The sequence below is a fragment of the Sminthopsis crassicaudata genome, chromosome 6 (genome assembly GCF_048593235.1).
Source record: "Sminthopsis crassicaudata isolate SCR6 chromosome 6, ASM4859323v1, whole genome shotgun sequence".
Lineage (NCBI taxonomy): Eukaryota > Metazoa > Chordata > Mammalia > Dasyuromorphia > Dasyuridae > Sminthopsis > Sminthopsis crassicaudata.
Genome location: NC_133622.1, coordinates 91,303,637 through 91,316,942, shown reverse-complemented (window position 1 = coordinate 91,316,942; position 13,306 = coordinate 91,303,637). Strand labels below are relative to the sequence as shown.

The 13,306-nt window shown below is 34.8% G+C and overlaps 2 protein-coding genes across 7 annotated transcripts in view; one reads left to right on the top strand and one right to left on the bottom strand.

Annotated features, from left to right (window-relative positions):
• The window catches only part of CEP44 (centrosomal protein 44), a 49,877-nt gene extending 42,902 nt beyond the window's left edge, over positions 1–6,975 (bottom strand). The window contains exons 1-2 of the mRNA XM_074275753.1: positions 6,796–6,975; positions 1,642–1,777 (exon numbers count right to left, since the gene is read on the bottom strand). Of these exons, the coding sequence (XP_074131854.1) occupies positions 1,642–1,736 (95 nt within the window). The 5' untranslated portion in view covers positions 1,737–1,777; positions 6,796–6,975. The remainder of the gene's footprint in view (positions 1–1,641; positions 1,778–6,795) is intronic.
• Positions 6,976–7,235: 260 nt separating this feature from the next.
• FBXO8 (F-box protein 8) overlaps positions 7,236–13,306 on the top strand; it is a 47,476-nt gene continuing 41,405 nt past the window's right edge. Inside the window, exons 1-3 of one of the 6 annotated variants that reach the window (XM_074274326.1) lie at positions 7,236–7,500; positions 8,436–8,572; positions 12,112–12,260. The gene's annotated coding sequence lies outside the window, so the exon portion shown is untranslated. The remainder of the gene's footprint in view (positions 7,501–8,435; positions 8,573–12,111; positions 12,261–13,306) is intronic. The other 5 variants (XM_074274325.1, XM_074274329.1, XM_074274327.1 and 2 more) reach the window with 5 other exon arrangements.

The following is a 13,306-nucleotide window of genomic DNA, read 5'->3' as shown; positions in this document are numbered from 1 at the left end:
TGGAAATGCATGATTTCATATGTATAAATGCTATCACTTTTTTTTTTTGGGGGGGGGGTGTTTTTTCAATGGGTGGGGAAGATAAAAGGGATGTTAAGAACTCCAAAACCCAGAATTTTTTTTTTAAATGACTTACTAAAAATAAATAATAAAAAAGGAAAAAAATATTGGCCAAGTTGTAAATGATACATAAGTGGTAAATGGAACGGTCAGTGAGGAATTCAAGAGGACTTTGTAACAGTATAATTAATATTGAACTGCTTAACATAAGAGTCAATCATTAGGAAGGGAGGAAAGTAAATCCAGGAGAAGGCCTAGGAGGGACTGAAGAGTCCAGGAACTGAAGATCACAATGAAGATAAAGAACAGGTTTGGAGAAGTAAAGCATAAAGACAAAAAGAACAGGAGGGGATTATTTAGTAAAAAGAGAATGAAATGGATTAAAATAATGAGAATACTTAAGTTAACAAAATGAAATAGGTTTAATTGAACAAAAGAACAAAATGGTCAGGAAAACTAATCAAATATTCCAGATTATTAAGAATAGCAAAGATGAAAATTAAAACATTCTTGAAATTTTACTTTACATCCACTTCTATTAATCAGCAAAGACAATAAATGATGGAGTCAAAATTGTGGGGAACATAGACACGGCAATATGTTCTTGGTATAACTATAAAATGATCAAATTGTTTTGAAAAACATCTGGAATTTTTCCAGAAATGTTGACAAACTGCTCATACCCTCTGAGTTAGCAATGCCACTGTAGCAACTTTGATGCTTCCCAAAATAACAATTTTCATAACAATTTCTTATTATAGAAAAATAATTGAGAAAAAAATCAAGAAATTACTGAGTGAAGAATGGTTGAATGGACTATAATATATTAAAGTAAATGAACTATTGTGCTAGCTACAATAATTAACAACAAATAAAGAGGAATTTGGAGATATTTCGAAAAAAGTATATGAACTAAGAAAAGGAAATATTACCAAAAATACAATATACACAATGATTATGATAAATTAAAATATCACTAAAGGCAGCCAAATTCAGATTTACTATAGTCTTGTCCTGAGAGAACAGATAATACACTTCTTTTCTCTTAGTAGAGAGACAGAAAGACTGTTATAGGTACAGAATGTGCTGTTAGACCCAATTATTATGTCAGTCGATTTTGCTTAACTGTTTTTATTCTTTATGGGATGGTACAACAGGAAGAAAGGTTAGGATCAATAACTTTGATTTATATAGTTTACTGGTGGAAGATGAGCAGAAAGGATGAGAGAACAAGGGCTAATTTAGATGAGTTTATAAGACAACCATTTACATGTATCATTCTCAAAGATGCATGAGAAAACCATACAAAAATAAAATTTGTGTTTTTAAAATCTGTATAAAACTCTGCCTATTAATAAGACATTTCAAGTTCTTAAGATTCTATAATTCAGCAAAAACTCAAGTGTTCCTACAATTAACACAAATTTTGAAATATATACATTAACTTTATCAAGATACAGTAGTATTTCTCTTCATTTGCTCCATTTCTCTTATTTTTCTAAAATTCTTCTAAAAATCACTTCAACTACTGAAATCATATCTTTTAAAGTAAATTGAGTCAGGTGTTTCACTGTAACTTACCCTGAATAATCCACCTCTCTAGGATAACCCAGCAATCGAATTCCATGTTCTAGATTTCGTAAGCTTCTTTTTAAATCACCAGTTGCCATTATCATCTAAAATTAGAATTAAATTCTGATTTTGAAGAGATTTTCACCTTTAAAAAAAAGGGGGGGAAAGCAATTATAAATGTTTGGATTTCCAATAAGCTTTACAGAAGTACTTTGACACTCAATACAATAAGCTAATTACCATTTCCCCTTTATTTCTCTTATTAGTTTATAAATCTTTGTAAGATAGTGTAAGATTATGTACCATAGCTCCCATAATGCCTAATACAAAAGACACTCATAAATATTGAGAATTAAATGAATAAGGTTCTTAGTTTTTACAACTTAGCAGTGGAAATTCATATCGCTGATTAACAAAGCTCAAAACAGAAGTCTTAACTAAGGAACACAAAATATATTGAGAAGTTTATGTTTCTACAGCATCCATGAAAAAAAATGAAGCAAAAACCCACAAAAAATTACTTCTTGTTAATGTATTCTGAAAGATTGTAAAATCTAATTCATTCTTAATCAGTGTCAAATATAATTTTAGAAAATACTTAAAATAAAACTTTGATACTTTGAAGATGCAAAGGAAAAAGTTGAGTAAGACATCATTGTAAATCTAATTCAATGAATAATCACAACTTGCAATCTAAAAATCTGTGTCTATAAACTAGTGATTTAAAGATACAGTCCCATCCTTTTGTATAAAGGATCCTCTTAAACATCTTATAAAACAGAATGAAGAAATTTTTATTAAGCACTACTATATGCAAAGCACTATGAATATAGAGAAATGAGACAGTTCTGACTCGAGTTCACATTCTAATTAGAGAAGACAACACACATGAGAAGTCAGCTGCCGAATAGATGATAAAACTAGTGAGTATGAAGGGTACAAGAGAACAGCTGAAAAGGTCCAATCGAAGACCCTAAGTGCCCAATGAAAGGGCATAAGAGTAAAGCCTGACAGTCTTTCACTTTACCAGAAGGATCACATTTGATGATTCTCTGCTCATCTAAGAGGTGAACAGCCATGCTGAAGTCAAGGGCTTTGAAAAGCCCTGGCACAAAAACCTTAAGGAGATTTTGATAAAAACTCAACAGGGGAGCAGAGGCACTGTTGAAGGGCTCTTTCAAGGTAGCCTCTAAAATGCAGAGCCTGATTAGTAGGGTCTGGGAAGGGAAGTGTCTAGCTAAGGTCCTGGGATGGGAAGGGAGGAGGGAGGAAGAGACAGTTACTTAGCGTTAAATCCTATTAGCTTCTTTTTATAGACAAATTGAAAAGATATGACACTAAAGTCATTCATTAAAGTTCTACTTCATTTTAGGTTTTTAAATATTTAACATATGCAGAAGTCTAATAAACAATAATTGGCTTAGGCATTGTTGGTTTTACAGATTAAAAAAAAAAAAAAAAAAAAAAAAAAAAGTCCACTACATTTGTTAGTAGGATGAGTCCAAAAGGACTTTTTAACCAATATGCCAGTGGACTAATATGCACACTTTGTGCATATCACAACCCAACCATGCTTCTCCTGTTAGGATTTTTGTCCATGTTATCTCATTAATTAGCCTCACCAGCTAAAATATCTTATTCTAGGATCTCTTTTACATTTTATGGGTACCAGTGGTTGCCCATTTATTACCTACAACTCTTGCTCTATGAACATTTATTTCCTCAGTAACAGCCCTTAGTCAACTTCATGCACTAAGTCATTATTAAAAACATAATGATGCTTAGTTGGATTCCTCTTGACTACCCAGCGTCCTATGGATCATCTCTAATTTTAATTGTTCAGAGTATGATGCTCTAAGATTCCCTACCAAACAGCATCATATCTGTCAGATCATGTCACTTCTCTGCTATATCTCCAATGGTAATATACTATTACTAATACCTCAAGGGTCAAAACACAAGCTCCTTTCTTTAGCATCTAAAACCCTCCACAACCTATTCTAGCAATACCTTTCCATTATACCTTACTTGGACAAAATGCCTGAAGTAAGGTAGAATGCTGGAATTATAGAAAGGAAGACCTAATTTCTAATCTAAACATAAATAGCTGGGATTAGAAAGATCTAAATTCAAATCAAGCCTTGAATGCTGATCCTGAGCAACTCACACTACTTGTCTGATTTGCTTTTCCCCCCTATAAAATCAGAGAAATAACAACAGCTATCTTGCAAGATTGTTGTAATGATAAAATGAGTAATTTATAAAGTGTTTTGCCAATCTTAAAGTGCTATAGTTATTACTATTATCATTCTTACATACAATTCGGTTCATTCTCTTTCTTTTGTGAGTCCAACTCCCCGTACATTTGCAGTGGCTGTTTATATTGATACACTAGCTCAATGGACTGGTAATTCAATTGCATGTCAAATACTAGCTGATAAATATTTTTCATCCATTGAGTTTTTCCTGGACAGCTTGTCAAGCTCTTTGGGATAGAGATTATAATGTTCTGAGATGCAATATGACCTGCAGTGATGAATATCTGAGGACCTCACCTCTCTATAGGAAATCTCACTTCCACTTGGACTGTGTCTAGAAAAACTTTTATGGCAAAAGCCAACATCTCTGGCAAATATCTTCCTGCTTTATGCCTTCAAACTAATAATTATAAAGTCCCTGAACATTACAGTTATATGTATAAAGGAATCTTTTTAGGTACTGTTTTTTATTACCAAATAAAATTATTTTTGAATACACACACACACACACACACACACACACACACTGTCAGGTCTGAAGTTTGGAAGAATTCACTTCCCGAGTTCAAATGTGACTTCATTTACTAGCTGGATGATCCTGGGCAAGACACTTTTACCTCATCTGTAAAGTGAGCAGAAGGAAATAGCAAACCACTTCAGGGTCTTTGCAAAAAAAAGCCCCAAAATTGAGAAAAGACTTCAACAATAACAAAAAACACAGTGATATCTTGTACTCTGTGCAACTGTAAAACTGTACACTTGTGAAACTGTAAAAATTAGGTAAACTACAGAAAAGTAATTGCAAAAGTCCATCATCTCATATCATACTAAGGGTATACCATGATCATCTCAAAGGGTCACTAGTCCAACCCCCTCCATTTAAAGTTGAGCAAAGTGAGGTCCACAGAATTTAAATGGCTTTCAAGAGAAATATCATCATCAAGGATACATACAACTAGAAAATAAGATAAGCCAGTTATGCAACAAGAGATAAAAACATAAGACATCCTGAATGTTACACTATTACTCTCAAAATATTAAAAGAACCAGAACTAGGCTCCTGGTATTTTGGTTAGATTAAGAAATTATAGATTTAAAAGCTGAAAAGGGTGCAAAGACCATCAAAATCTCATTTAAAAGTGGGGGAAGAAAAAAAAAAAAAAAAAGGCCAGAGCACCCTGTCCAATCTTGCCCAGAGTAAATGCAGTCAGGGACCAAACTTATGCTCTCCTCTCCTCCCAAAAAACTCAATTCTTCATTAAACCACAATTCCTCTTTCACAGAGACCATTCTGTAAGGCACAAAAAAAGCTAACCACTAATGACTGGACATAGGTCGTGACCTATATTGAATGCAGAAATTATCCACCCCCACAAAATCACTGGATGGACAGAAATACTAAGGAGAAATAAATCCAGGCAAAGGCTTTTCTAAAGGAAAGCCTAATTTGTGCTTTTACAAAACTGCCCAAAGTAGGCAGAACTTATTATTTTCAAAAATGGAAAAATGGCTTCTAGCTCCATGTTCTTAGTCACTGTCAACCTATAAGCACTTTTTATTTTTTAAGAGATGCTTCAGAAGATAAGTATTGTTGTAGTGTGGCAAAAAACAAAAAACAAAATCCAATTTTTTTTCATCCATGAATATCTCAATGCTGCCCCCTTTCAAAGCATTATTGTTAGAATGGTCCAAGAAAAGCAAGGTTCCAGTCACAAGAATGGGAGAAAGAGACAGTATTAAATAGCAATGACTGCTGCATTTTAGGCTATCAGTCTTTATTTGTATGCATATTATTACACGGTAAGTGTTTCCTGAGAGAGCACCAAAAAATTTTCGCCAGGGTAGTAAGCCTTAATTGTTCCTGGCAAATATAATAATAATAAAAATAATAATTGTTCCTGGCAAAAAAAATTTAAAAAAATAATGTAATGGTTGAGTGAAAAGGTTTATTGATCCTTCCAAAACTGAAATTATCAGGAACATTCAATTAATACTTTTCTGAAGAAAAAGGGATGTCCGTTTTTTCAATTGAAATGTTTACAAATGCTGTTTTCTCCTGAGGATTTAAATGCCAAAATTTCAAAATAAAATTTAACTTAATAAGGAATTGTAAAAATTTCTCCCTTTTTACCCACTACCGCTTCCAAAAGCTAACATTAACATATCTAAAATGAAAGAGGAAATTTTCCAAAATAAAATGCCATCACCTTTAAGATATGTTGGAAAAAGGAAAAACACAAGCAAAAGCTTCAAGTTCACACATTACGGCATGCCATACTGCCTCCTGGGGGGCATCTCCCAGTACAGGTCTCAATGTAACATCCCATCTTCACACCCGCAATGGACAAAGGCTTCACTGCGCCTAGCTCTGACCCTCGAGTTCTTTTCCAGTTCAGCGCAAACTCTCGGTTTGCCACTTACTGTGTGACAAGGGGACCAGTTACCATCCCTTTCTGTACCTTTGCCAGCCACTGACCCTTCACTTCCCATGTACCAGGGATGCATTCAGGCCTAAAGTAAAAGGAGGGGGATTCACTAGGAAGACCTTTTGGGATCCCTTCCTGCCTGGCTCGTAAAGGCCTAGGCTGCTCTAGGGGCTGTCGAGTCGGAGGCCAGCCAGGAAAAGCGGGGTTGTTTAATGGAGGTATGACCCTTAACTATCGGCTGACGCTATTTCCCCCTCAAAACAAGTCCCCTCGCATGCAGATCGTGGAGGGCAAACAGGGCAGAAATAGGTTTAAGTGTGAAGCCAAACCACTAACCCATATAATTAGCACTGTGTGGACAGGGAGGGAGAATCGAACCATCCGGCCCTCAGCATCTGTTCCCACCCAGACTAGACCGGGAAAAGCGGAGAAAATGCGGTGGAGAACAGGGGCCGCTACCGCTAGTCCCCGCCGCTCACCTCGTAAGCCCGAGGCCCAAGGAAGTCGTGTCAGAGCCCTTAGAGACGCGACAGGAGGCAAGCCGATCCCAGGCGCGCGATGTCAGGACGGCGCCTGCGCCGCTTCAAGCCTTGAGCTGACCGTTTAGGACGTGGGCGGTGGGAAGCTAGTGGAAATTAGCCCCTCCTCCTTTCTCTACAGCCCTCGGCAGCAGATTCCAAAAGGTGCCCGGAAGCGCCCTTCGGGGAAGGGAACGAGGGTCATCGCAGGTTTCTAAGGCCCTGAGGGGGTTAAGAGGGGTTAGAAGAGGACAACCAAAACGGAGGCGATTTGGGGAGTCGCTAGGACCTCGAGGAGCAAGACGGGAAGACAACGAGCGGGTGGCGAATCGTGAGGTGGACGAAACACACCTCTTTGTCTTCTAGGGCACGGGAACGCCGTCACTTCCGGCAACAATAGGAAACGTCAAAACTCGGACTGGCGGTGACTTGGTCCGCCACAGCGGGAGCGGCGCAGAGCCCTGGAGGCGGCAACAACTGCTGCCGGTGCGGACACCACCATCGCTACCTTCTCCCTCCTCCCCCCCTCGGCTGAGGCTATAAAGCTCGAACCGGCTTCTCCATGGCCCGGACAACTGTGCCCGGCTGAGCCGCTTTCCAGTTGGCTGAAGCCACTTTCCTGAGGTTTAGTCGTCGCGGCGGCGGTGGGAATTGCAGGTGGCCCAGGTACAAATTCCAAAGAGACTTTCTCCCCTCCTCTTCATTTCCCATTCTCCACCCCCAGCCCGCAGCTGTTTCTCCTCCCACCCCGAAGCACCTGGTTACCTTACCTGCCTGCGTGAAGCATTGACCAATAGCGCTCGTCATTTCCTCGAGTGACGCGCCGTCAGCCAATGACCATGCGGAATTCCGGGCGTTGGGGAGGCGGGAAGCTATAACTCGTCGCTAGAGTCTTAGCCCCTGGAGACGTGGTGTCATCCCGGGAAGAGAGGAAGGAAGCTTTTCTCTCATCCCAAATCTTGCTCTTTGGGAATAATAGGAGCATCGTTCTGCTCCCAGAACCTCCCCGAACACAGACCTGGCTGTTCTTTGTGGTCTAATTTTACAGCCTTTTTTGAGTGCCAGCCACACACCCAGCTGTGCAGGGTCCGCCCTTCTCACCAGTTTGAAGGAATTGACCCTTTTACACCTGGGTCAGGGTTCTTTGAAGTAATTTCTTCAATTACTTAACCAGGTTAGCACCAGCCCTCTGGGACTGGAATGATTGAAATTATAACATCTAGTACTCCGAGCATCCATCATTGAAAATAGATTGTCTGTGTCTTGCATATTCACTTAAGAAAACAAATATTATTGATTTCTTTTTTTTTTTTTTACACTTTTTTACACTTCACTAGAGTTTCTCACAGTACGGTATCCATCCTTTCTCTCTTGTAGAGCTGTATTCACTTTAAAACAAGGCATCTTAAACTTGAGTTGAATTATTGGTACTGAAGTTGTTGGTCTAATAGTACAGTCCTGTTTTCTTTGTGTCTTTTTTAAATAAAAAATGTCAGCATCTTTTTACGTCGCCAAAATTTTCCCCTGTGCTTCCAGCTCCTTTTAAAGAGCCATATCACATAAGAATGTTTTGTTTTGTTTTGTTTTGTTTTGTTTTGAAGAGGAAGAGAAAGAACCAGTACATCAACACATTGGAAAAAAATCTGAAAATACAGGCATTGTTCCACTTCCACTGGAGATGAGTGAGAGCATTCCAAGGCATGTGGGACAACCAGTGAAAAAAGCCTGGAGTCCCCAAGTGAGACCATTCTTGTTTTTTGTAATTTTTGTTGAATCATATTTTCAAAGGTTTTATATTCTTTCAAGTCAATCATTTCGGGCCTACCACATGTTCTTAAGAACTGTCCATCATTTCATAATGCTTACATTCTTCATTACATATACTGAATTTTATGCCTAATAACTTATGTTCCTTTCAAGTTTTTGTAAATAGGTGAATAGAATAGCCTTCCATTTTATTTTGAAAGAAATAATCAAGATACTCATGTACACTTTTTGCTGTGGAATTATTAATTCAAGCCTTTAATTGAAGGGTACATTGTTTAACCCATTAAAGATTATTTAAGTGATTTAATTCCTATTTTTCAAATGAATGTGGGACAAACTGAAAAGCTTGTTTTTGGTAAGCCACAAATCATTATCGAATTTTGATTAGTATTTTGACCTATTTTACTTAATTGGATTGTTTTAATTCAATAATTTTCTAAATGAATAAATGAATATAAAATCATTAGTCTTTCCCCCAATTCCAAATTGATGCCATTGTTTTAAAATGTGTACATTTGCTAGCAAGTTGTCCAAATATTTTTCATATTAGATTGCTGCCTTGATTTTTAGTCGTCTTTCACCTCCAGTTATCACTTTAGAAGATTTAGTATTAAAAAACCAGAATTAAAATATAATCTGTTCAAAAGATATAACATTTAAAATGCTTTTTGAAGATAACCTTAAAGTTTCTCTACATTCTACATCTAGAGATTTAAATAATGGCTTTTCCCCCTTAAATATGTAGTACTAGAAATCTGACCTGATTTTGATATCTTTTAAGCAGGAGTTTAAGCATATAGACCAGCTATTGTCTTAATGGCCATATTTGACATTTATAACAAGAGACAAAAATGGTAATCCTAATAATTCTTGATTGTTCTGGTTACAAATAAATGAGTCAATTTTCAAAAAAATTTATAGACTGTGATAAAATCCAAGTTTTAAGAAAACAGTGATATTGTAAATCTTGGCAAAATTTTAAAAAATAAAATACAAAGTGTGCTTTTTAGTAACAAAAACTGTTCTTGAAGAACCAGACCTCTAAATTTAATGAGAGCTTTTTTATGTCTCTATGTACCTCATGACCTCTTGGTAATTAACTGTTTTTTCTACTGTGCCTTTTCTGCTTATAAGACCCCTTGTGGACTTAGACTTCTTTCGTTCTAATACAATTGTTGCCTTTAAGTTTAGGGAGTGAATGGTTATCGCTTTTTTACCTCCCCCTCTGTTCAGTCTCTTCTGGACTACTTTGGTGGTCTACTTTTTAAAGGAGAGAAATGAAAGTATCTAAAGTAATAACTCCCCACAGAATCCTTTTATTTTCTATTATTTTAGAATAACCTAATGAAATCTCATTTAAAGATTATCAAATTAGGATAACTTCAGTTCCCTTTGCTGAGCTACAAATATTTCAGAAGCTATAGATATAAAAAAATTAATTTTAATAGAATTTACTTTTAATTGTTAATTTTTTGATTCTCAATTTCACATTTTTCAAGTTGAAATAGCATAAAATTTTCCTTAAAGAATATATCTGAACTGAAAATGGGTTACTTCAAAATGATGTCATCACTTTGATACTGAAAATATGCCACAGTTTGAGTGCTTTAAGTAATCGTATTTATAAATTAATCACTGCCAAAGATCTAATATTGATTTAATGATAGAGGAATGGGTTTGCCCCAGACCAATTTGGGAAGCAGAATGTCTCATTCATCTTTGAGTAATTTGAATTCCTTACTCAATTCTCTACATTTCACTCTCCAAAAAGAAAAAAAGTCAATCATTTTTTAATTAGCTGCAGTTGTTCCCAAAGTCATTTGGATGTCCTATAATGTGTGTGAGCACTTAACAGTTGACACAGACTAACACAAGAGAGTTAGTTACCTTTTCCTATTGCTCATATAAAATAGCAATTTATTTAGTATTTAAATAATATTGATTTAAGAATGATACATAAATTCTTACACAATTGGAAGAGTTGGAGTTGGAGTACTGTTTAATGTATCATTCAGTGACAAAATATTCATGGAAATAATATATAAGATTTCTTGAAAATAATAAAATGTAAAATATTAAGGATATGTTTCTGCTATAACCTATGTTGAAGAAATATAAAAAAGTTAATTCTTCATAAAAAATATATAATAATATGCCAGACTCTAAAGGAGAAATATATAATAATATGCCAGACTCTAAAGGAGAAAGTCTAGCATATTATTATATATTTTTATGAAGAATTAGCAATATGAAGAATATAGCAATGCTATAACAAACAACAAAATTCCTCAATAAAAATGATTTAAAAGATTATTTAGGACTATTACAAATTTAACTAATCCACCCGAAGCAGAGCATTCAGGAAACCGTTCTTTTCATGTAATATGTATTAAGTAATTCGTATTGGAATAAATTGCTTAGAATTATTTTTTTACCCTTCTATGTAGTGCATTTTTGGTATTAGTTCCTTAGTTTAGTTAGAACACAAAAGATTGGATTTTGTCATCCTTTGCTCACTTGGTTAAGGAAATCAGAAACGTTAGAGCAAGTGCATATCAGAAACCACAGCTCTATTTTAGGCTAATGTAGTGTAGGATGTTTGGGTTTTTTTAAATGCTTTAGATTGTTTGAAAAATAGTTATTGTAATTTCTTGATCGTTTATAAAGCTTTTAAAATAGAGTGAAGTAATTGTATCTAATTTGATTATAGAACATTTCAAGAAATAGGCACAGGCTATTAAAATAAACTGAGAAAATTTTCTCTTTCTTTTTACTTTCCCTAAAACCTCTTAAAGCTCCTTTCAATAGAATCCATTTAATCAGAGTGTAATGTTTTCTGGTTTAATTGTTCTATTTTACAATATTTTAAAATTTTCAGAATCACATCATTTTTTTTCTAGGAGACAAGGTACCAAAAAAGTAATACGTTAATAGTTTTAAAGCAAAATTCAATTTGAGCATGTAAGCCTTATACATTTTTTCATTTTTAAAAAATTGATATACTGTTAATAAAAAACAAAAAGTTGACAAGTATTTTCAATAAGAATAATTTTTAATTAAAATTTATTGTAGTACCTAATCTACTAAAGCATGCTAAAAACTGATTTATTCATTATTCTTTCGTTACAATATGCATTTAAAATACAATGTACATTTAATTCAGGTTGTCAAATTATGTTTTAACACCATCTATCTAATCTTTGATTACTTAAAATATAAGTAACTTAATTTGAGAATGAATTAATTTACCTTGCAACATTGCAGAGTCGTGTAGTGGAATTTTTCTTACATTAAGAGCAAGCAGAGCTCAATTATAGTCCCATTAAACTAGTTATGTGACATTAGGCAAATCATTTAACCTTATTAGGTCTTAGCTTCCTCTCATTGTAAAATGAGAAATTTGCTTTTTCTGCTCTCCAATTGTATAGTTCTATTAAGAATATACTTAAATTTTAGTTTCAAGATTCATATTGTGACTTTTACTTTTTAATTTTGTCTTAATAACAAAAGCTTCATCCTTTCGACAATATATTGGGAGGGAAGTATTGAGTTTGATGATTGGAGTAATGAGGTCTTTTGCTGCTTCTGTTGACTCACAATATCATCTGAAACAAGTCACTTTATTTTGCATCAGTTTACATATCTCGCCTTCCACTTATGTAAGTATTACAGTGCTTTCTATGATGTACTTTGTACTTAAGTTAATCTTTTTTTATTTTGAACCAAAAAAAGTGTCTCTGTAAAATGAAGAATATGATATGACTTCCAAAGCCCTTTCTGACACCAAATCCCAAATTGAATACCATGTTTTATTCTGTAGTACTCAAAATAGTAAATGAATTGCTTCCAAAAAGTTTTGACAAAACGTTTTAAAACTGTCACTTCTCCACTAAGCAATCAGTCATTATAGATCGAGTATTAGGATCTTCCCTATCCTCAAATAATTTATAATATGTTTTTTGAAAATGAAACAAACAAAAAGAAACATTCATATAGGTAAACATAAGTAACACCATGAACACACACACATACACTCTCTCTCTCTCTCTCTCTCTCTCTCTCTCTCTCTCTCTCTCTCTCTCTCTCTCTCTCTTTGTATGTGTGTGTGTGTGTATCATTTGGGGATTTTACTTAGGTTAGTTCTAGGTATAAATTAATAGAGATGTTGTGGAAGGGGGGATGCATGCATTAGGTAGGACTAGATGACACCAATTCTGATTATATAGTCTAGCTTCCTATACCAGATTCTAATCTCAGGAAATTTTATAGCTTTCAAAATGGACCTTTATTTGAATTAAAGCACATTATGGCATGTGGAATTTAAATTGTTAATAAAACTGCATTTTTATGTATTATAAGTGCTAAAGGTATGACTGCTATAATTAGGGAAAAACACTTTCCCTATAGCACATAACTCATCAAGATTCCCAGAAATTGATAAAACTATGGCAACTAGGAAGGATATACTTTGAATTTATTAATAATCATAATCACTATATATTTGTGTGTATATGTACACACAATGTATGTTGATCATCCTAAGTCCTCAGTCTTTTTTAATTGTTTACATTAATTTCGGAAGCTAAAAGCACATATTGAAGATTCTCTCAGGTGAGGGTCAATAAGGTCATGTCAATATTTGACTCCAGGTTCTTTTCTGCTTCAGCTTTTCTTCAAGACAGATGAAGTCCTTGGATTTATAGTA